The 21,746-nt window shown below is 39.5% G+C and overlaps 2 protein-coding genes across 2 annotated transcripts in view; both read left to right on the top strand.

Annotated features, from left to right (window-relative positions):
- Positions 1 to 14,410, top strand: part of cfap61 (cilia and flagella associated protein 61) — a 42,787-nt gene extending 28,377 nt beyond the window's left edge. Inside the window, exons 20-25 of the mRNA XM_067571546.1 lie at positions 3,435 to 3,727; positions 5,411 to 5,738; positions 7,987 to 8,069; positions 9,867 to 10,078; positions 13,393 to 13,486; positions 13,794 to 14,410. Coding sequence (XP_067427647.1) covers positions 3,435 to 3,727; positions 5,411 to 5,738; positions 7,987 to 8,069; positions 9,867 to 10,078; positions 13,393 to 13,486; positions 13,794 to 13,964 — 1,181 coding nt within the window. The 3' untranslated portion in view covers positions 13,965 to 14,410. The remainder of the gene's footprint in view (positions 1 to 3,434; positions 3,728 to 5,410; positions 5,739 to 7,986; positions 8,070 to 9,866; positions 10,079 to 13,392; positions 13,487 to 13,793) is intronic.
- Positions 14,411 to 18,463: 4,053 nt separating this feature from the next.
- Positions 18,464 to 21,536, top strand: insm1a (insulinoma-associated 1a). The gene has a single exon (XM_067572052.1). It carries the CDS (start codon positions 18,792 to 18,794, stop codon positions 20,130 to 20,132), a length of 1,341 nt encoding a protein of 446 aa, XP_067428153.1. The 5' UTR covers positions 18,464 to 18,791; the 3' UTR covers positions 20,133 to 21,536.
- The last annotated feature ends 210 nt before the right edge of the window (positions 21,537 to 21,746 follow it).

Below are 21,746 nucleotides of genomic sequence, written 5' to 3'. Positions count from 1 at the left end.
CTGGCCTTGATGGTTCAGTGGTAGCAGCGCTCCTTTCATTCAGCACCATGGACAGAGACCACGTACAACAGCTGTTGAAAGCTGTGTTCATCACCAACACCAACTCTACTCTACTTTACTATATGAATAGATGAATTAACAGATAATGCAGGTTTATTTTTACTCAATCTGAAAAAGGAGCTTTAGTCACTAGAAGTATTTCCGATCTTTGCAGCTTAGATAAAGGTATTTTGTGTTGAGCTTACTTGAAAACATTGCCGTATTTGATTGTTTTTCCCTGCAGATGAAACATTCTTTGTGGGGCAGCTAGCTTCCCCCATCCACAGAAGCCAGTAGCTTTTAATTTACAGTCTAATTTTAGTGTTTTCGGCTCTTTTGTTCGATTGTCTCAGACTGAGCTGACACATATCAGCATTTCTTTGAGCTCTGTTTACAGTGACAAATCTTTCCATTGTTTAACCAACTGTCACCACGTTTCTATATGGTTATTTTGATGTTTATTGCTTATTTCTTCCACTTTCATGTTTGAAAACATAATATAAAAATGTACTGTAGTTATTGTAAATGTCACCTTTTTTGTGTGATGAAAGTTTATCAAAAATATACAGTAAAAAGGGAAATGGAGACACGATAATACAATCACCAATACACTCATCTTTGTTGGTCTAGAAAACCACAGTCCCACTCTTCTTCACAGCTAGGTTTGGTTCCATTAGCTTCCATTCCACAATGTATTTTCACACAGAAGCTTTCTATCATCAATCTTTCTGAAAAGATAAAACATGATACTGTCCACATTATAAAGTAAATTAGCTGTATCTACTTTGAGTAAGATTTGAACAACACTTCATTTTTGTAACGTCTTGTTAACATATTTCCCCTAAATCCCTTTAATATTCAATACATTTGAGTCCTATACAGTATTTATTTTAAGTATGTTTTGTTATTTTCTTTCTTTCTTTCTTACATAATACAGCTTACAGTAAATACATAGCCCTAAATGAGATTACCCTAAAATTAGTTTAGCTGTTTGACAGTTGAATAACCTGCCTTTAATATTTTCTAAAGTACAAACAGCTAAAGGAAAACGATCGTGCTTTATATATCTGATGCCCGATCCAGGGATGTCCTGATCCTGATCCTGATCTTGATCCTGGGGATCAGCTTGCAAAATTTCTACTTTATTTTAGAGAAACAAATATTTTGCAGGCAATCAACTACTTCATGCCAGTCTTTGACATTATCCTGCAACCCAACAATGACTGCGGAGGCAACACTCTTTTTCTCACATAATTTAAGTACATTAAGGTGTTTGTAAGAATTTGTTTATGAGGGACACCCTGTAGCCCACTAGTTAAGATTCATAAAATGATCTGTTTTATAACTATTATATGAACTCTAGCACTAACAAAAACATAAAAATGAATGAATGCACCTATTAAATCTTGGTTTATGTTATCTCTGGAAGATCCTTTGAAATGGGCCCATTGATGGCCCTGCTGCTCCAGGCATTGTTCCTTTAGATGAAACATTATCAGTGAAAGATGAGGACCACATAGTCCAACTCATTGTATAGAAACTTGTATGTTCTGTAAAATGTCAAGAGTACTCTAAAGAGCGTGCATCAAATTATGGATTTACTTGGGAAGAACTCATTCAGATGTTCGGATTTACATTGTTTATTTTTTCATTTCTCTCGGTGCATCTGTGGTTCATTGTTCAGGAATCTGAGGGCCTCTTGTGAAACGTGTAGCTTTTGCTGTCCTTTTCCAAGGCTGTCTGGAACACCTGAGCACAAACTATTGTTGACAGGAAAACCGTGGATTGAAAACGGGAAATCATTTGTATCATGCCTCCGCAGTGCAAATGAAGAGTTCCTTTGCAAAATACACTCGTCTTTTAGAAATCAGTGCTTCGTGGTCAGCATTCAGTCTCACTAAATTGTAGAGCGTTTTGTATTTGGAATGTTATAATTTTTTAAGATAAACATCTACTGTGTCTACAATCAGAAGTAACGACAGGAGTGCTGAAACTGAAAAAATGAATCCAAAATGATCTTCTTTTTCAGCACAAGTGTTATTACTGTAGTGTGTAGTTTGCTTCTATATTATTTTTTAGTGCGTAACAAAGTCTAAAAGCTAGTTCTGGTTTACATTTGTTATTCATAAACATAAATAGCAGTTGCTGCTGTTTCAGCTGTGTCATTTAAAATTATGAGGTGTTACTTTAATTGGATGTCCAATGTTGAGGCTCATCTATCAGTTGTAGATATTGCATGGAACTTTTTTGTGAAAACAGGGCTGAATGATTTGGGGGAAATATCTATTTAATTGTGAAGTTTAGCCACAGTAGCGATGTGGCTCATGGGATGGTCCACCACTTTGGTCCAGGCTGAAATATCTCAACAATTATTGGATGGATTGTTGTTTGGTACAGATATTCATAGTCCCCAGATGATGACTCCTACTGACTTTGGTGACTTTCTGACTTTTAGTGCCAACAGCAGGTCAAAGTTTTCTCTTATCCAGTGAAACTGGGACAAAATTTGGTCCAGATAGTCATGGCTCCCAGATGATGTATCATAATGACTTTGGTGATGCCCTGACTTATGAGGTTACATTGTGGTTTGTGGAGAAACATGTCATCAACTATTAGATGGATTGCCATGAAATTTGGTACAAACTTTCATGTTCTTCTCAGGATGAATTGTAAGAACTTTGGTAATCTTTTTCTTTAGGTCTTTTTTAAAATCTAATACTTTGGTTTATGACCATACCTGTAAAACTAATGACATTCCCATCAGCCCCAGCTGTACTTTGTGTTTAGTGCTAATTAGCAAATGTTATCATGTTGAACTAAGGTGGTGAACATGGTAAACATTAAACCTGCTTAGCATCAGCATGTTAGAATTTTCATTGAGAGCATGTTGCTTTTAGCTTAAGTACAGCCTCACAGAGCTGCTAGCATGGCTGCAGACTCCTAATGTTGTTCTGATCACTATTAGCATTAAAATTTAAATTATTTTCAATCAATTACACTCCAGGGATGAATTGATGGCCTAGAGAGTATTACTGTGAATGTCTACCTACCAGGTGTAATTACAAATTCAGCTCTTTCCTACACGCGGAACAATGATTCAAATAAAAGTATACAGTTCTTTGTTTTCCTGAAAGGTTTCCTCACAGGCTTAATTTCCAAACCAGTCAGCCAGAGAAAAGCCAACTTCAATGTGAACTTAGTTTGTCTTCAAAAAATACATTTATGAAACACAGTTTTCAGGCAGAGCACTTAAGTCATGCCTGCATTATTGTTGTCAAAGAGCTGAGCCTTTTTTTGCCAAATCTAACTATATAAGTAAATCCCCTAACCCCCAAAATGAACAAAAATCACCCTGAAAACACTATATTAACTGTCTCTTCCTTGTGTCTCTTCAGATAATGCCGTCGTCTATGGAAACAGCATTGATGTCTACACCACCGTGGAGACTTTGCTCAGTCTCGGCATCGAGGGATCTCGTATCCATCTGGTACTTCCACCATGCGAACCCCGCAGCTCCTGCTTCAGCGACCCAGAAGTGGAGAAGGCTGTGACGACGAGCATGGAGAAGGCCAAAGTCCAGGTCCACCATAACTGCCTGCTGGCTCAGATGAACAATGGCGAACACCCCGACCCTCTCTCATCAGTTTCATTCACCACAGACACAGAGCCCCTCCATCTGCAGTGTGGAGTAAGTCAAATTTTCTGGTGACTTTCAAAATCCATTGGGTGATTTAACAGCTTATCCAGCCAGTTATTAGTTTTTACAAAAGAACATGATATCCAAACAATAGTGGGTTACCAGCCAAGGTGTCTGGTAGAGCTGAAAAGCTCACAAGGAACAGGCTGAATTCACCAGATTGTCGCTGTTGTTTGGATGTTAATTTCCCTCCTGGAAGCAGACTGTGTTTGTCAAGCACAAAGTAATTTTGGTGTTTTTCCCATATTCATTGTTTTAGACAGAAGAGGATATTGAAGTCTGCTTTTTTCCATTTTAGTCTAAAATAGAAACATACCGTAGATGGGGTCCTGTTGTCCTTGTACGTGTATGCACCATGAGACAATGCAGGTTGCAAAATATCCAAGTTATTTGTATTGCAAATGTTTTATGAGGAAGGAAATACATTCATCATATTTGTAAGGCCTCAATGATATACACAATCCATTTTGTCGAGAGACGCTGAATTTAAACATAACTGTTGTTTACAAGAAAACTTCACAGTGAACTTAAATCTTGCAAATAATCTACCACTTTATTCCTACTTCACTAGTCTAACCAGAGCTTCAGTTTGCTCAAAGAGCATGTTCACTGTTTTCAAGCTGTGATTCAGATTCTCATCTTTCTTCTGGCTCTTCAAAACAAATGCCAGCAATCCGGCTGACAAAACAATCTCAAATCAAGGTCCACTTAATTGATTGTTCTAGAGCTTTTGACCGTATCACACTGTCTTCATGATTCTGAGCATGTCTTGTTATTCCAAGCTAAAAGTTGAGTCATGCAAAATCTTAACACATTCAGTTCCATGACAACTGAGCAACTGCATCTGGTGATCAAGACCATGTGAAAAGTTTGAAAGCTCCAGAAGAGTTTATATTTTTAATCATCAAATAAACCCAATCAATCACTCAAACAATGAGTAAGTGGACCTTGAATTGAAATTGTTTTGTCAGCTGCTGTTTCTAAGGTCAAGAATGAGCAGTCCAAACATTCAAGAGAACTATCAGTTTCATCCTCAGTTTAATTTCAACTGATGAAAATTGAAGATGAAACTGGTTGGTCAAAATTTTAAACAGGCTCTGAAAGTGCTGCATTGTGCACATTTGCTTAATTGGACTAATTACTACATTGCATTTTTTGGTTTAGTCCGTACATAAAGTCTCCACTGGTTGCCTGCCGATGTCACGGTGATGACACTCCAGGAATCAAACTTGTCGTTTTTACACTTGGATTTTTGCACAGATTAAACAAACAAGTTAACATGTTTATTAGTGAGCTTGAGTGATGCTGGTAGGTGTATTTATAACCTTCAGACAGAGCCAGGTTAGCTGTTTCCCTCTGTTTCCACTCTTTATGCTAAGCTAAGCTAACCATCTTCTGGCTGTAGCTTCACATTTAACAGACAGATACAACTGTTGCCGATCTTGTCATTGAATTCTTGGCAAGGCAAGAAAGCTAATAAGCACATTTTCCAAACTATTCCTTTCACAAAGAGAAACCCTGCCTTACTTAGACAAAGCACCAGGGAAGTTACAGAGGGACGAGCAGAAAAATTGAAATGTGGTCTTGATGTTTAGAATTCCCCACATTGTACCTTTTACACCAAATCTGATCATGAAATCACAAGAAAACATACATATTTTTTTCTCCTCTCAGGTGTTCATCAACTTCTTCAACAAAGGAGTCGACTACGACGCCTTCAAGAGCATCATAAACTCCTTCCTGGTCTTTGATAGCAGACTTGTCATAAAGGCCGCTTTCCATACCAGCGATCCAGCCATTTGCGGTGCCGGGCCTCTCACCAAATTCTCTCGCTGCTACTACACAGACGAGTGGTCACACGCCCACTTCAACTCCAAGGAGGTGGGCCAGGACCTGGCGGCCATGTTGCTGCCCCTCTTCGACCTGACACTAGAGCCTGCTGATGAATCTCCACCTGAAATGGATCATCTTATACCGCTTTACAAACAGGCTAAGATTCAAGGTCTGACTTCAAGTCATGATTTAGTCAGTCTTGGAAGAAAATATATTTAATGTTGTACATTCATATTCCACAATATAAAAAAAAGATTCACATAGATTTAAATTTCTATGATTTGGTTGGTTCTGAAATTAGTTTTCCAAATGTAAATCCCCATGTGAAAGTTCTCTTCTAATGATATCCTCAATGTTCCTAAAAACAGGATTCTGCTGGGTAATTTAATGAGTTTATGTTATGGTGCTCACTTTCAATTATTTGAGCTTTGTTTCTGAAAAATCATGTTTTTTGTTATGGCAGATACTACAGTAATGATGACAGAGAATAGATATCTTATATATGGACATTTTCGTCTCAGTCTCTGGCTAACTAACAAACTAACTAATATGACACATATTACAGCGAGAAACGGCAGCTAGCAGCAGTGATAACGCTTACACAGATTCCACAAAGTTAGCTCTACAGGTAGTGAGAAATTAACTGAATGCGTCCCAAACATCAACCAGCAGCACATGTTAAAATGTTAACAGAAAAAATAAAAAAATTAATGTTAGCGTGAAAACAAAAAAGTAACGTTAGCATAAAAACAATAAAGTAACATTAGCATGAAAACAATAAAGTAACATTAGTATGAAAACAATAAAGTAACGTTAGCATAAAAAATAAAGTAACAGTTGCATGAAAACAATAAAGTAACATTAGTATGAAAACAATACAGTAATGTTAGCATATAATTCCTGCTGTTTGCTGCACAGGACAGACACACTCATTCTGGTTATATTTGTAATGTTAACTCTCAAAATCAAAATCCTGCTGTTTCTTCATATTATACTAGACACCGGACTGTGGTGTATACAGGCAATAAAGGATTTAATCAGTATGACAAAAGACTCTGGACACCTGTAAACACACAGTAACAGAGTGAGTATAAAATATATAAAATCCAGGATCTCTGAAGCTAACAGTTAATTCTGCACTCTGAGCTAACTGGGAAGTTTCCTTCTTGGGATGATGAGAATATTCCCAATTTAATTTTTTTTATCCTTTTTTATTGTTAAGTATGTTTATCACAAACACAAAATTCCTTCACATCCATCAGCAGATCTCATGTTTCCATATGTTTTCAGGGTCTATTAGCATATCACCACAATACTCCCCTCTCTGTGTCCTTCTCCCTGTCCGTCAAAATGTCCGTCTGCTTTTATCTGAGAGAATTCGCACTGCCAATATATTTTCATTATGCTTTAGTAAAACATTTTCCAATCTTTCACCCGCCCACCCACTGCCCATGTTATTGTGACGGACACTCAAACCATAACAGAGTGTAACAATGCCGTATTCTGCTGCCGTGTATTCACAGACTAACCAAGGCCACTCCACAGGTTACATAACCATAACAGCCACTCTGCGTCACCCCTCTCAGAGAGATGAAACACACATGAACTTTTCAGGGAGAGCAGAGATGTCATATCATCGCCTGCTATCTGAGTTCATTGCCTCAGCTCTGTTTTCCTCTCTGTGGGTGGATGCTAACAGAGAATTGCATGTTATGTTGTATCTTCTTTTGTCCCAGTATCGGTTTGAATGCATGTTTCCACACTGAAACTAATCTTATTTCAATATTGTCTTCTGATAAAAACATCTTTTATTGATGTTGATCCCATGATTGGGCTTTTTAATAACAATATTTTCAGGCTTTTAGATTTTCTGTAGCATTGTTCATGTCTTTTATTATTCTCAAGTGTGGCTGCAGCTAACAACTATTTTTCGGATAATTCATTTATTCTACAAAATATCAGAAAATAATGAAAAACGCATGAAAAAAAAGTACACAGTGATGTCTTCAGACTGCTTGTTTTGTCCAACCAACTGTCAAAAACCCAAAGATATTCAATGTGGAATGATATAAAACAGAGAAAATAAGAAAATCCTCACATTTGAAAAGATGGAACCAGAGAATAATTCACATTTTTTTCTTAATGAATGACGTAAACAATTGATCGCATTGTTTTCAATACATTTTGTGTCGCCTGACTAATTTGTAAATTGGCAAATCATTGTCAGTTGACTAAAATGCAGGAACTGACCAGTCAAATAACATCTGTTTTCACTATTTTTGAGTTATCTTAAACAAATCTAACTGCAAATCCATCCATCCATCCATTATTCACTTACTGATGGATTTATGTTACAACATGAAGTATATAAACCACCTTAACCTACAGTATGTCATGTGTTTTCCTTCTGTCCTCAGGTGGGAAGCTGCCTGGAGGATACAACTACCTGCACGTTACCAAACCGTTCACTACAGACCTGACAGGTCCTCCTGTTAAACACGTAGGTTTTTATTACCCAACATCTCGGTCAGTGTTTGTTTTATTTGCTCTGCTTCACAGGAGTGGTTTACTTTTATTTATTTTCATACCAGCAGGACATCACACTTAATTAAACAAATAAAAACACAGGAGACTTTACAAATGACTCATGAATAACATTACACACAACAGCAAATTAATTTCAAGATGATGAATAAATAAATATAACAAGGAGAAAAAAAAATAGAGCCAGATTTTAATTGGAGCTGTTGTCCTTCCTTCCATCTCATTTTAATGCTGCACGCCATCATGGAATCATGACCAGGGGCGAACTGCCCGGGGCCCCCAACTAACAGAGGCCCCACACAGCTATAGATTTATTATGATGTTTAGATATGAAACATATGAAATTATGTTACTATTCTTATTCATTATAACCCCAAATTACTTACAAAAGGCCCCCAAAGCCTTTTCAAATCATTGTCAATGTGCGACCCTTCCCGTGCACTACAGACTACTCTTCCATCACTGGACAAACGTGCAATTTAACACAACAGCAAACAGTGAAACAGAGTTGTCACAGTGTGCATTTCAATCATTGCAATCATTGTTAAACTCTGGATGGTATTCTGCTTTTCTGTTGCTCCCCCTGAAACAACTAGCAGGACCACGGTTACTAACGTTTTCCCGTTGCGTCGACTCATTTGTTAGATGATAGGAGCACCGACCCCCCCCCCCCCCTCAAAACCCTCATTAAAACAGACAAAGAGAATAATGACGATGATAATATAAGAAAAACTGCATTCAAGGAAGAGAGAGAGTCAACTAGTAGTTTAAAATAAAAGAGAGGAAGACTGTGAAGAAACCTGCTGCTCCCAGTGATGGAAGAAGAATTCAGATCCTTAAAGCAGCAATACTGCAATATAGAAATATTCTATTATAAGTCAAAGTCCTGCATTTAAAGTTTTACTTGTTTTATATTATGTTACATGTTACTTGTGTTATTATCACAGAGATTTTGCCAAAGGAACATTTAACTGCTCATTTGAATACTCATTTTAACATCATTTTAACTACTGCTGGGTAGTTTAGTCTATATTGATGCATCATATTTTATGCAAATTATACATTCTGTATCAAAAATTGTAATCTGCAAATGTAGGGTAGTAGAAATATAAAGTAGCATAAGGAGTATAGTATTCAAGTAGCCTAAAGTACAAATACTTCACTTGAGTAAATGAGTTGAGTTTTCACTGGCTGCTTCAGTGAGCAGTTCATGTCAGAGAGGAAAAACCTGGTAAATGATTAAACTTGTGGAAATCATCAACCTAATACCATATGTTGAAAAGTAAACAAGTACATATTATAACATATTATATTTTTATTATAAAAGTACCCAACACTGGTACTGGAAAGGTATTATGTGAAGGATAAGTCTGGTGATATTCTGTTTTTTTTCTTATAGTCAACAAATCTCATGAAAAGACCAATAATGAACTGATCTACTACCAAGTATTGTGTTTGTATCCAGAGCCTGATATATATTATTTCTTTGTGCCGTAGACCTCCGTTGTTGTCCAAATGTTCATCTGAGAATAGTCCTCAACAAATGCATTATTTCCTCCTGTTTGTTTGTTAAAAACTACAGTGGCCAGCTGTTTAAGGAAATTACTGAGTCTTCTTTTAAACATCAAACTATATATAGCCTTATCCGTTAATCCATCTTTAACAGGCACTGACGTAGTGTCACATTAATAAATTATTCTGAAAACCAGACCAGCATGTTTTCTCACTAACTCCTTTGTTCATCCGTATAAAGTTACAGGACAGCGGCATCGTGACCGGACGAGTGGAGACGGGGAACTACTTCAGTTTACATCTCGACTGCAACGAGCTGGTGGACACGCTCACCTGCCTGTCCCTGAAGCCCCTCCCTGTCTCTAATTACCTGAGTTTGTACGGGAAACACCAGCAGCTGCTGGGACAGCTGTTGTCCCGCTACCACCAGGGCCTGATCCAAGATCTGTACAGGTGGGGGAGAAACTGTTACTGCACCACTAATCTCTAGATAAACATACTGAGAGGGTAAAAATACACATACATAATGCACTACACAAGATCCACAGTTCTCCTTCTGTGCAGAAATGTATTTAAAAGTTTATCTGAAGCTAATATGAAGCTTCAGCGTCCAAATGAGTCAAATCAAGTAGATATCTTTCAACATTACAGTCTTTTTAGTGCCAAAGTCCCTCTTTTTGTTACTATACTTCCACCTGCAGCTCAACAGGGAAACACAAAGAGGGAATCTGATGCTAAAAAGACTGTAAATGTGGCAGATATCCACTTGATACGACTAACTCAGACTGATGAAGCCTCAACTTTGGAATAATGGTCAGTATGAACAGGAGGAATGATTACAGAGAGCGAAATCTGTTTCAATGTTCATTTTGGCGCCTGACTATTGTTGTAAGAGATAAGACGATCAGAAGTACTAATTACAGTCAGACAGGTTGTAAACAAACCTTGCATCTGCAGTGTCTGTAATAATCCCTTATTTAACAGGAACAGTACAGTAGGTCAGTGGGGTCTAAACTTTTCTAGTCCTTTTAGAGCCACAGAACCTACAATGTGGCATTTTTGTATAACAATTTTCTATTATATTACATCATATTAAAGCTAACAGGTGCTGTGCAGATTTACAGATAAATATTTAACTTGAAATAAACAGTAAACGCAATGAAATACGCTATTTAAAATGATCTCACATTTAAGGACAAACAAGCAAACAAACAAAAAGGTTGCAGATATTCTAATGGGACATGTGAGCTGCTGTTGATGTGGAGAAAACAACCTGCGAATCTGATAGTGAATAGTGAATGTGGCTATCAAACAGACAAAACTTGCCCGTTCAGCCGTTAGCCGAGTCGTGTAATAATAATACATTGAAATTAAAGCACTTTTCTGAAAATTGAATCAGGAAGTGGGTCTATAAACTGTGACGGCTGCTTCCAACAGACAGTTTGGGTTATAATTTTAACCTGGAGGTTTGTTTTACAACCTGTTATCAATAGCAACGATGGAAAAAACTGCAAAAATTAATTGTGAGAAACTGTAATTATCCTTTAATTGTCATAACTAAACTTTTATTTCCCCCTTCTCGACAGCCTTCCCTCTGTGAAGGCTGTCGAGGTGATGTTACATCTACAGCAGAAGTAGAAGCACAGTCATATAACAGTGTACAAAGAGACATTTTCCTTTAATATCATCTTTCTCTGAAGTTCCTTATTACCTTCAGTGACTCACGAAGTAAACAAAACAGCACAACAGACGACTTACAGCACAATAGATCTGCAGAAACGAGCGGTTTGGCGAATCACACGATGCCTGGTTTTAGTTTGTTGTCAACAAAACAACAAAACAAGCTTCACCAAACTGATATTTTCTGCACTTCGTGTTGTACAGTGTTTCTGTTATTTTGTCCAGTCATCCCACATGAATACATGTTGCTGTGTTGCAGTTGTCTGATTTCGGTACCAAAACATGACAGACAGCAGGTGGTCAAGCTTTTTTTTAAAAAATGACTGTTTTCATAAGCAGATTCTGCATAGAAAGGAGCGAGTTTGAGTCTCAGAAAGCTGCAGGTAGCGAGACTCGTCTTGTGTCTGATGACTGATGACCTCGCGTGTCAAAATAACATGAGAGGAGTGACGGGATTTAGGCCTTTAGTGTCTTTTGTTCTCCTGCTGTCTGTGTGTTTGCTGGTGTGACTTTGCAAAGTGTGTGTGTGTGTGTGTGTGTTTGTCAAACAGCGGGTGACCTGCTTCTGAGGTTTCAACACAAATGACCCCCAGACATGGACAGCTATTGTCCTCCGCCTCCTAATCTGTTTATGCAGCTCCCCAATCTGTCTTTGTGCCCGGTCCTGGACGAGACAAAGCCGGAGCCTCCCTGCAGCAGAGACCGATTCCTCGTCACGCCGCTCAGTCAGCTGACTCGTAAAGTCATTGTGGAGGCTGACGGGGCATCAGCAGCCGTTAAAATAATTGATTGACCGAGCGGCGGCTGGGGGTTATTCAGCCAACACGGTTAGAGTGTTTGGTTCCTTCAAGGGTTCACAAGATTTTATTTAAAGGGTCATTTCTCAAAATCACAAAGATTACCTGCAGATGCAGATCGTTTTATTTGAGATATCTGTGCCTTAGATTTCTGCCTCCATCCCCAATACAATAACTGTGAGTGAAATTTAGTTTGTAGTGCTCACAGCTTGCTAAAAATGTGTATTTAAAGATGAAAAAGTAGCCTATCTTTCCAGAGAAGGTGTCCACGTTACTCTGGATAATCCACAGACCTCACTGTCAACAGTTTCAGTGGGATTAGTTTCTACTGAAGAAATATTCTCTATGAAAACTCTTGACACTGAGGTCTGTGGGTCGTCATGCACACCGCTCCTGAAAATATTTTAAATGTTCTGTTTTGTCAAATATCTCAAAACCTGAACTAATAAAACACGACTCTCTGTGAGGCTCAATGCTCCATTGAAACTGTCATTAGTGACTTGACACAGGGTTCACTCACTTGGTGTTTGTGAAGTTTGAAAGCATCAAACGTTCAGAAACAAGTGTAGCATGAGGATCAACTCGTGGCTCATGGCCTTCATCAGGGTCAGTGAGGCTATCAGCTACATCTCTTCCTCAGTTGTTGTGGAGATGGTTTGGTTCGTTTTCATTTGTCAGAAATTAGATTTTCTTTGGACATTTGTCTTAATTGAATTGTTTAATAATGTTTTGTGTCAATTATTTTTCCTTTTAAAGGATTTTATCTCAGAGTTCACTTCATTGTGAATAAATGTCGTCATTTACTGTTGAGTTTTAGTGTCACTTGGTGTTTCAGAGGAAAACTCAACAGAGGAAACGCTGAATTGTTGCTTTTTGGTATGAAAGACTAAAAACTGCTTAACACTGTCTAAGACAAAAGTTGTCAGTAGTGAGACAAAGAAGCGGTTGAATCTTTGGTTGTCAGTCCAAAATGGTGCTGACCAAAGACAGCAGGCAGCAAATATCTCACAGTGTTAGAAATTTAGGACCAGTTTCCAAACATCTGACTGCTGTGAAACCATGGAGCAGAAACAAAAAAGGAGTTTGTGTGATGTACTTTTTTCTGTTTACATCATAGCGCTACAATGGACCACATATCCATCACACAATCTGACAGCTTCAAACTGATATCATACAGTCTGACACATAATGTAATTATGGTGTCGCTAATACAGGCTGTCGGACCACTGAAGACATGTACAAGCATCATCTGTGTGTGTGTGTGTGTTAATGTGTGTGGTTGTGCTGCAGTTTCCTCAGGCAGAGCTGGTGTTTGGCCGTTTATCACGACAGATTTTCCGACTTTGAGCAGGAGCTTCAGCAGATCACCTCAACTCACCTGAAGGTTCGAGGTTTCATTTTCATCCTGAAAAATCAACCAGATTTAGTTTGTTCTGAATCTGAGCTTTTTTTCTTTAGCTTGCACACTGGGAAATTTGAAACATGTATATAAAATACTAAATAACACATACAAAATGCCAGGACTTCCTTGATAAATAGGAGGAAACAGGTGTAAAGTTCAAAACAGCACATAAGAATGATTATTTTCAACCCATTAAAGTTGAGACAAAGTGCAGTTCAGCATATAATCTGTCACTGGAAAAGTCACTCAGGTCGTCGCAGATCATGTTTTAATCTCTGCGTCTCTGCAGGACAATGAGTCGAGGCAGCAGGTGATGTCGGAGGACGGCGAGGAGCCAAACGTCCTCCATCAGGACGAGTTACAGGAAGAGAGTCGAGCAGCTGTGAGGAGCAGCGCTGTGAGATATCTGACCTACAACCGTAACCTGCTGCCCATGTTCGCCTACCCGGGACAGCTGTGACATCACAAGTGACATCAGAAAGTTTTTAACCGTTATTTAAACAGAGTGTCATTAAAATTGTGAGGAAATACTGATGTGTGTTTTCAAACTTTTCCAAATTCCAGCATTTTAAATCAGTTTTAGTAAACCTAAGATGAGCGTTTAATTGGTTTCTGTTTTGGTCTTTCTTGATATGATTCAGCAAAGTAAAAAGAGACATTTAAAAATTGAAAATCATTGCATCATGATATAAACAACACCTGTGTAAATGTACCTTGGTGACATCTGAAGTAATCTAGCAGGAAACAAAACTTTGAACAGTTGTGGAATTTAGGAAAGTGAGTCTTTGAAAAGTTTCAGCTGATTACTCTCAAAGGTATCGCTCACATTCAGCACCACAATACATCAGTGGAACATCAGAATATCTCTCCACCTTATAAAATGAGGATTCTTTCTAACCATCTCAACCTTTTCTCAGCTTATTGGGTCACTGAATCCCCCCTGTAGTTAAATTTTGTTTCTAATTACTTAAGTTTTTGAAAAGGCCCTTGATTTGAAAAGTGGCTTTAGTTTGTTCCTTAATAAAAGTCTTAAACTGTGTAATTTAACATCAAATTAACGGACTTTAGTCAAACAATGTATTTGGTTAACAAGAAAAACGACAATATAGGTTTAAAAGTAAGGCCGGCAAAAACAACCCCATGTTTACACAATCTAGCAGCTGTAGTAATTATGACCCTGCAAAGTGACCCAGTTCAGACGATGTCAATATGCTAACATTGCTAGCAAAAAACAGGCTTAAAACCATCAATACAAAATGTACTTACTGGAAAAAATTGAACATCCAACTCTTCAGAGGGTCTTTTAGTACAACCAAACACTGAACAAGACTTTTTTAAGCGACCAAAATGTTACAATTAACGTTCATGAACTGAAAGCACACTGTGAAGTAGCAACGGCTACGGCTATACGACTTTAAGCCTTAATAACATTTAAACAGATGACTTATATAAAAATCCACCCCTGTACAGTTGTCATGAACGGGGAGATTAGCTATAGAGACCAAAACCTTCTTTTGCACTAGGCTGTAAAAATGTTTATTTCTGCTGTAAAGTCGGACATTTTAACATGAGGGTCCATGGACTCGATTGTGGAGCCTCAAGTGGACATGCTGGGAACTGCGGATTTTGACACTGCCATGTTGGCTTCATGTTTCAGCCCCAGAGGTTGCTGCTTGTATATTACACTCCTATATAGCATGACTGCTACAGGTCGGGTTTTGCCGGCTGAATTTTAGACCTATACTGTTGTTTAATTATGAGGATGTGTTGATTTGGTTGTTTAATTTGGAGGACTTGTTTTAAACTTTGGGAAGAGTCAGACTAGCTGTCTAAAAGCTAGCTAGCTAAACTATGCTAACCACACGTTGAGCTTCTCATCTCGCTCTCAAGAGAGTAAAAGTTTAACTATTTCTTGAAGACAAGTCACTTTAATTTTGTTCTTTAAATCAGAAAAGTCCTGTAATTTACTCCAATACATATTGAATTTTGAAGGACTTTTCAATAACTGAAAAGATGTTATTCATGTTAAATGAGTGGAAACACTTATGTAACTAATATTAACATCTGCAAAATGTTCAGTAAACATTGCAAATGAATATCAGATCTTAAAAGTAGCACTTTGTATTATATTCCCTGTTAACTGGAACATTTTAAGGGATTTCCAATAAATTAAAACACAGAAAAGTTCTTTAATTTGATGAAATTAAGAGACTTTTCCAGAATTTAAGCCCCACTTCTCGTACAATAACAGTCAAAACTTGTACAGACATTTATAGAACATTTTACTCCTTTAAAAATCAAATTAATTTGCTTTTTAATCATTGAAAAATCCTTTATTTGATGTTAATCTGAGTGTGGAGGCTGCCTAAGTACTCCTTACTTACTATATGATGTATAGTGAATTCTTTAATACAAGTAAAAATGAGTATTTCTGACATTCTTTAACGTTTCTGTGCAGACGACTACAATGTGCCAACTGTAACTCTCCCCTCAGTGACTCTGCAGCAGCGTGACCAATCAGGCGGCTGTATAGTGGCTGTAGATGAAAGTGGATGTGTGGCTTTTTGGAGGAGAAGGAGGGAGGAGGAGGAGGAGGAGGAGGAGGAGGAGGGTGTCACTCTACAGCTGTATGCTAATGAGGCTTAGCTGAAGCCTGTCATGGAAAATAACCGCACACCACAGCATATGTCCGCATCTACAAACAACACACCAACTGCTGGTGTCAAAATATAAAGTCACATATTTTAGGATTCGTATATGATCAGCCATGTTTGAAGTATAATTACCTAAGAAAACAAGCGAACCAACAGACTGTCTTACAATCTGCAGTTACAGAAACTTTTGACGTATTACAATTTAAACTACTTTATATTTTTATATATATGATATTTCTATGATACCATTTTCTCTGTAGTACTAAATATTATACAGTATATGTGACTTTAATGGCAACTTTACTGCACTTAATGACATTCTAATAACTAATAACCTCAGTTCTTATATTCTAAAAGTGCTGCTTTTTACAATAACATCACTATTAAGAATATAGTTTTTATGGCATTTAATGATTTTTAATTTTCTGTTGTATTACAGTATTTATATAATATTCTACACAGAGACTCGTATCCTTGCAAGGACCTTTATGGTTCATTATAACATCACACATCACATCACATGATGTTGCTGAATGAGTTTATTTTATGTTTTACCAGTTGTTGCAGTATAATATGTAATAAAACCTTTCAGTTATAGATGTATTTTTTGAAACCAAATGTAAAACAAAACTCTTGTACTGCAAAAACAAAGTAATTTCTGTGTATCATTAATTCCTACAACTTTCCTAAAATAATTAACATAATCTTCTAATACAATGACTCTTTTTTTCCAACCTGGTTCCACTAGAGATCAACTTGTTTCAGGTGTCAGCATCTTAAAACCAGACAGATTAAAGCAGGTTGCTGCACCAGAATCAATAATAAAAAAAAAGACACTTGATTTGAGAAAAGTCTTGAAGCAAGTTGATTCATATTGGAAACAGGTTTGGAATAATCTCAGCTAACAGGCAGATTTTCAGTAAAGTGTAAACTGATTTTAGTTCAGATTACGCAACATTTTAAAACACTAATTTATGAAAAAAAATGAAGAAAACAAATATTTTTAGGCAGTTATGATGAAATCATGATGGATCATATTCAGCTTTCAGTCAGAAATGTGACCAAATGATCAATCTGATCCTGAGCTCAACGAGACATCAACTAAAACCTGCTGCTTCTCAAACACCTTTAACCTCCACATCTCCTCTTAATTTAAACATTTCATATGTCTCCTCACATGTGACATCCCGTCATCCCTCACGGTGTCTCATATCCGACTGACCGGGTCAGGTCTGACCAGCAGGAATTGGGTTTGATGTGTTTTAACTCGCAGATAATCTCGGTTTGCCCCATTTGGAGACACAGAAAGAGCGCAGTGATTACGCACAGCACGCGCCGACGGTATCTAGGGGCCAGATTGCTTTTGAGGGCCCCCGCTTCTTCTTCTCCCTTTTTTTTTTTTTTTTTTTTTTTTTTTTTTTTTTTTGCCCCTCTTCTCTACTGTGCAATTTCCTTTTCAATCACGGCGGGTCTACAGCTTGCACAAGCGCAGCCATTGTGATGCAAAGCAGGAAACCCTCCTCTCGCTATTAATTATGTATGCCTAAAATGACGGATTCATATGTCCGGAGTTAACTGTCACGCCAGCACACATGCTGCAGGGCCGTGGTGGTTTGAAATGTTTATTTCTTCGCTGTTTGTCTATTTGTGTAATGCAGCAGGCTGTATTTAACCTCATTGTTCTGTGCGTAAAACCGCTCTGCAAGCCAGTTTTGGGGATGTTTAAATGTCCTGGAAAGTGTTTGAATATCTTAAATGATTTCATCTGAAACAAGGTCTTCAGAGTGAGTTTTTATTTAGGTTTGGAGCGCTTGTTGCAGTTGTTTTTTCCGGACTTTATTTTCACTTTTATCTCATTTCTGAAATTTGCTTCTAAACTGGAATTTTAAATCTCTAAAAGTTCTCCTGCGTTTTTCCTCACCGGAGTTTCATTTACAGCCTGCGATTCTTTATTGTTGTTATTTGTTATCACCTCGACTTGACGCCGTTATACTGGAAGGATGTCTCCCCTTTTTTTTTTTTGGACAAATCAGAGCCCCCACCCAAAGGAGACACATAAAGCCGAGGCACGTGTAGATTTCTATACAAACTCATCAGACCGTAAAAGCAGGAGGCTCCTGGCGTGTGCCCGGGTCGAGACGAGGAGGAGGAGGAGGAGGAGTGTGTGTGTGTGTGTGTGTGTGTGTGTGTGTGTGTGTGTGTGTGTATGTGTAGAGGGGGGGTGAAATACAATAAAACCCTCAGGTACATCTGCTTTGCAATCTGCAAATCCTCCCTCCATCACCTCCCCCCCCCCCCCCCCCCCCCCCCCCCCCCCCCTCCCTTCTCCTCTCCTCCATCAGCCTCTCCATCCTCCCACACCCACTCCCCAAATCCACAGGGGACTTCGGCTCCTTCTGATTGGTCAGGGATGAGGCAACAAGGGGGGACGGAAACAATGTCATCATGTCGCCTTAAAAAGAGTGCAGCTATGTTGTGGTGAAAGCACCTCGGGAGGAGAACAGAGGATCAATAGCAGGAGGAAACAACACAAAAAGACGCATCAGATGTTTCTATCCGCGAGCGGCTGAAAGTGGATTTCTTCTCCCCGCAGCAGCGTCCAAAGTGCCTTCAGCTCTCCGAACAGCGCGAACATGCCGAGAGGATTTTTAGTGAAAAGGAACAAGAAACCCAACCCGGTGTCCTACCGGGTTCGCTCCGATGAGGAGGAAGCTGAGCAAACAGCGGCTGATGCGCTGCTGCCGTCCTCTTCCGCAGCTCTCGCCTCCTTCCCGGTGCGCGCACATACGCCGACGCCCACCTGCGGGGAGGCAGCTGCAGCACCGGAGCAGAACGCTAAACCGGTCCAGTTCGGGAACCCGGAGGCGGTGTACCAGGCGCTCTACAGCCCCACCCGGCCCGTCAGCCAGGATCACGACCGCTCCTACTTTGAGAGACGTTTCAACCTCGGCTCACCGGTTTCTGCGGAGTCTTTCCCAACACCAGCAGCACTAACGGCTCTAGACCACCTCTTCGCTCCGGTGGATCTGAAAACCGTCTCCAGCAACAGCAGCCGCACCGACACCAGCGCCACATCCACCGCGACGCTCCCTAACCCCGGAGCCAAGCGACCCTCCAGCGACACCGAGCGCAAAAGCAAACCGCCGTCCAAGAAAACCAAAGCTATCCGGAAACTGCACTTTGAGGATGATGTCACCACATCTCCGGTCCTCGGGCTCAAAATTAAAGAAGCGCCGGTGGACCAGAAGCCTCCCAGACCGCAGACGGCCGGAGGTGACAACAACCCGCTGGGCGAGTTCGTGTGCCAGCTGTGCCGGGAGGCGTACGCAGACCCGTTCGCTCTGGCGCAGCACAAGTGCTCCAGAATAGTCCGGGTTGAGTACAGGTGTCCCGAGTGTGACAAGGTGTTCAGCTGCCCGGCTAACCTCGCTTCGCACCGGCGGTGGCACAAACCCAAACCGCAGAGCGGAGCCTCCGGTGCGCAAAATTTGGAGAGCGACAAAGCTGCCGCGTCCGGGAAGGCTGCTCCGGATGAAGCGAAGGATTCTAGTGACAGAGACACACCCAGCCCAGGACCGTCCGAGTCGGGCTCAGAGGAAGGGCTGTATGATTGTAATCACTGTGGGAAAAAGTTTAAGCGCCAAGCGTACCTGAGGAAGCACCTGGCGTCACAACACGGCTCCCCGAAACCGGCGGAGGAGGAGGACGCGCCGGCCTGCGAGCAGAGCGCGGCGCCGCTCAACCTGAGCTCCTCCACCTGCCACCTGTGTCCGGTCTGCGGGGAGAACTTTTCCAACAGGGACAGCCAGGAGCGGCACATCCGCCTGCTGCACTCCTCGCAGGTCTACCCGTGCAAATACTGCCCCGCCATCTTCTACAGCTCTCCGGGACTCACGAGGCACATCAACAAATGCCACCCGTCCGAGAACCGGCAGGTGATCCTGCTGCAGATGCCGCTCCGCCCCGCCTGCTGATCCGGGACTTTAGGCTGCCTTCACACTGTCAGACAACAAGATACACAGTCCAGACGTGTTTTCTGAGTGGATGTTAGGATGCACTGCAAAAATATCCGCCTTAAAAGGTTTATTTTTAAACGTTTGAGCGCCTAAAATCTGACTTTTTTTTAAAATCAAGTGAAAATATAGGCCTATGGCACTGTAACTGTTTGACTGGTTTCAATTATTTGGTGCAAAATTTTTTAAAACTGATAATTTTCCTCAAAACTGCTGGAGTGATTTGCCTATTTTTGTCTTATTTTTTGGGATATTAATTCAAGAAAAAAGCACAAATCACATAATAATCATAAATTCTGGCACATTTTGACAATAACTGAGGTCAAACAGGAAATGAAAGGATATTTCTTGCAGTGTAACTCCTACCTACTACATGATGATGATGTACACTTCTTTCAGCACCCCTATTATACCCATATTAAGAGGTCAGAGGTCAGCCGCTCACCTGCAGCTGGCAGGGATTCAGTGCCTTGCTCGAGGACACTTCAGCAGGTTCTGGGTGTGTGTTTGAACCCCCCCCCATCCGGCCTATCTAACAACCCCCCCTCCTCCTCCTCCTCCCTCCTTAAAGGATCTTTTACATCACTGTTTCAAACATTTCTTAAAATAAAAAAAAAAACGTTAGACTGTTGATTTATTTTTCTAGCATCTCTGCACAAGTGCTATTAGCTTCTAGACCTAAGAGAGGGGACGACCTGTAGCCGAAAAACCAGAATTCACAGGCCTGAGAAGACCTTATCTCATCACTCTGATTAGCTTTAACATAGCTTGTGGATCTGTGGATCAGTAGCTGTTGCCTGAAAACAAAAAAGAGTAAAAACTAGTGTAGCCAGTAATGCCTTCGGATTAGAAACTCCTGCTGTAAAACTGCCTTAAACTGAACTGATCTGATTGTTTGTTGATCACTTATTTATCACTGGCTGGGTATCCTATGATTATTATTTTTTACAAAGCCTTCTGTATTACCACTATACAGTATATCTAACTGCTTTTGTTGTTTTTTTTGCTATTTATTTATGTATTTATTAAATTATTTGTGTAAATTATTGCTCTGTGTGGTCAAACCTGTGATCTGTTGCTGTGTTTTTTTCATGACGTAGCCAAATTGTTTTTATTTCTTTAACTTAATATATCAAAAAAAAAGAAGAAAAAAAAAAAAGAAAGCGCTGTGAGGACGGTGCGTTCGAGTGACATTTATAGCAATCAATGAGTTTTTATCAGCCGCTCTCCACTTATAACTGAATGCAATCATGATTTTTAATTTATGTTTTTTTTTGTTCTGGTTTCTTTGTAACCGTTAGCTCATATACTGCTTTGGATGTTTCTGCAGTAATTTGCTAAATGTCCAAAAACAATAAAAACCAAACTGAGAAACATGTTTTTTTTTTGCTGCTTTTATTTGCTTCCAGGAAACACAAACACTACAAATATACATACAGATGGATTCAAACCCCAGATCAACTTCAATTTGGTGTTTTTTGTGTTTTTTGTAGTTTAGGATCTTTTTAATGTTGTGTAAAACTTCTTTGAGTATCTTGAAATGCACTCTATAAATAAATTGTATTATTATGATGA

This window comes from Thunnus thynnus, chromosome 18, assembly GCF_963924715.1.
Source record: "Thunnus thynnus chromosome 18, fThuThy2.1, whole genome shotgun sequence".
NCBI classification, from domain to species: domain Eukaryota; kingdom Metazoa; phylum Chordata; class Actinopteri; order Scombriformes; family Scombridae; genus Thunnus; species Thunnus thynnus.
This window is presented reverse-complemented; position numbering and strand designations above follow the sequence as displayed.

Excerpts from the sequence above, each read along its gene's own strand:
- insm1a (XM_067572052.1), top strand. The coding sequence starts at position 18,792 with ATGCCGAGAGGATTTTTAGTGAAAAGGAACAAGAAACCCAACCCGGTG.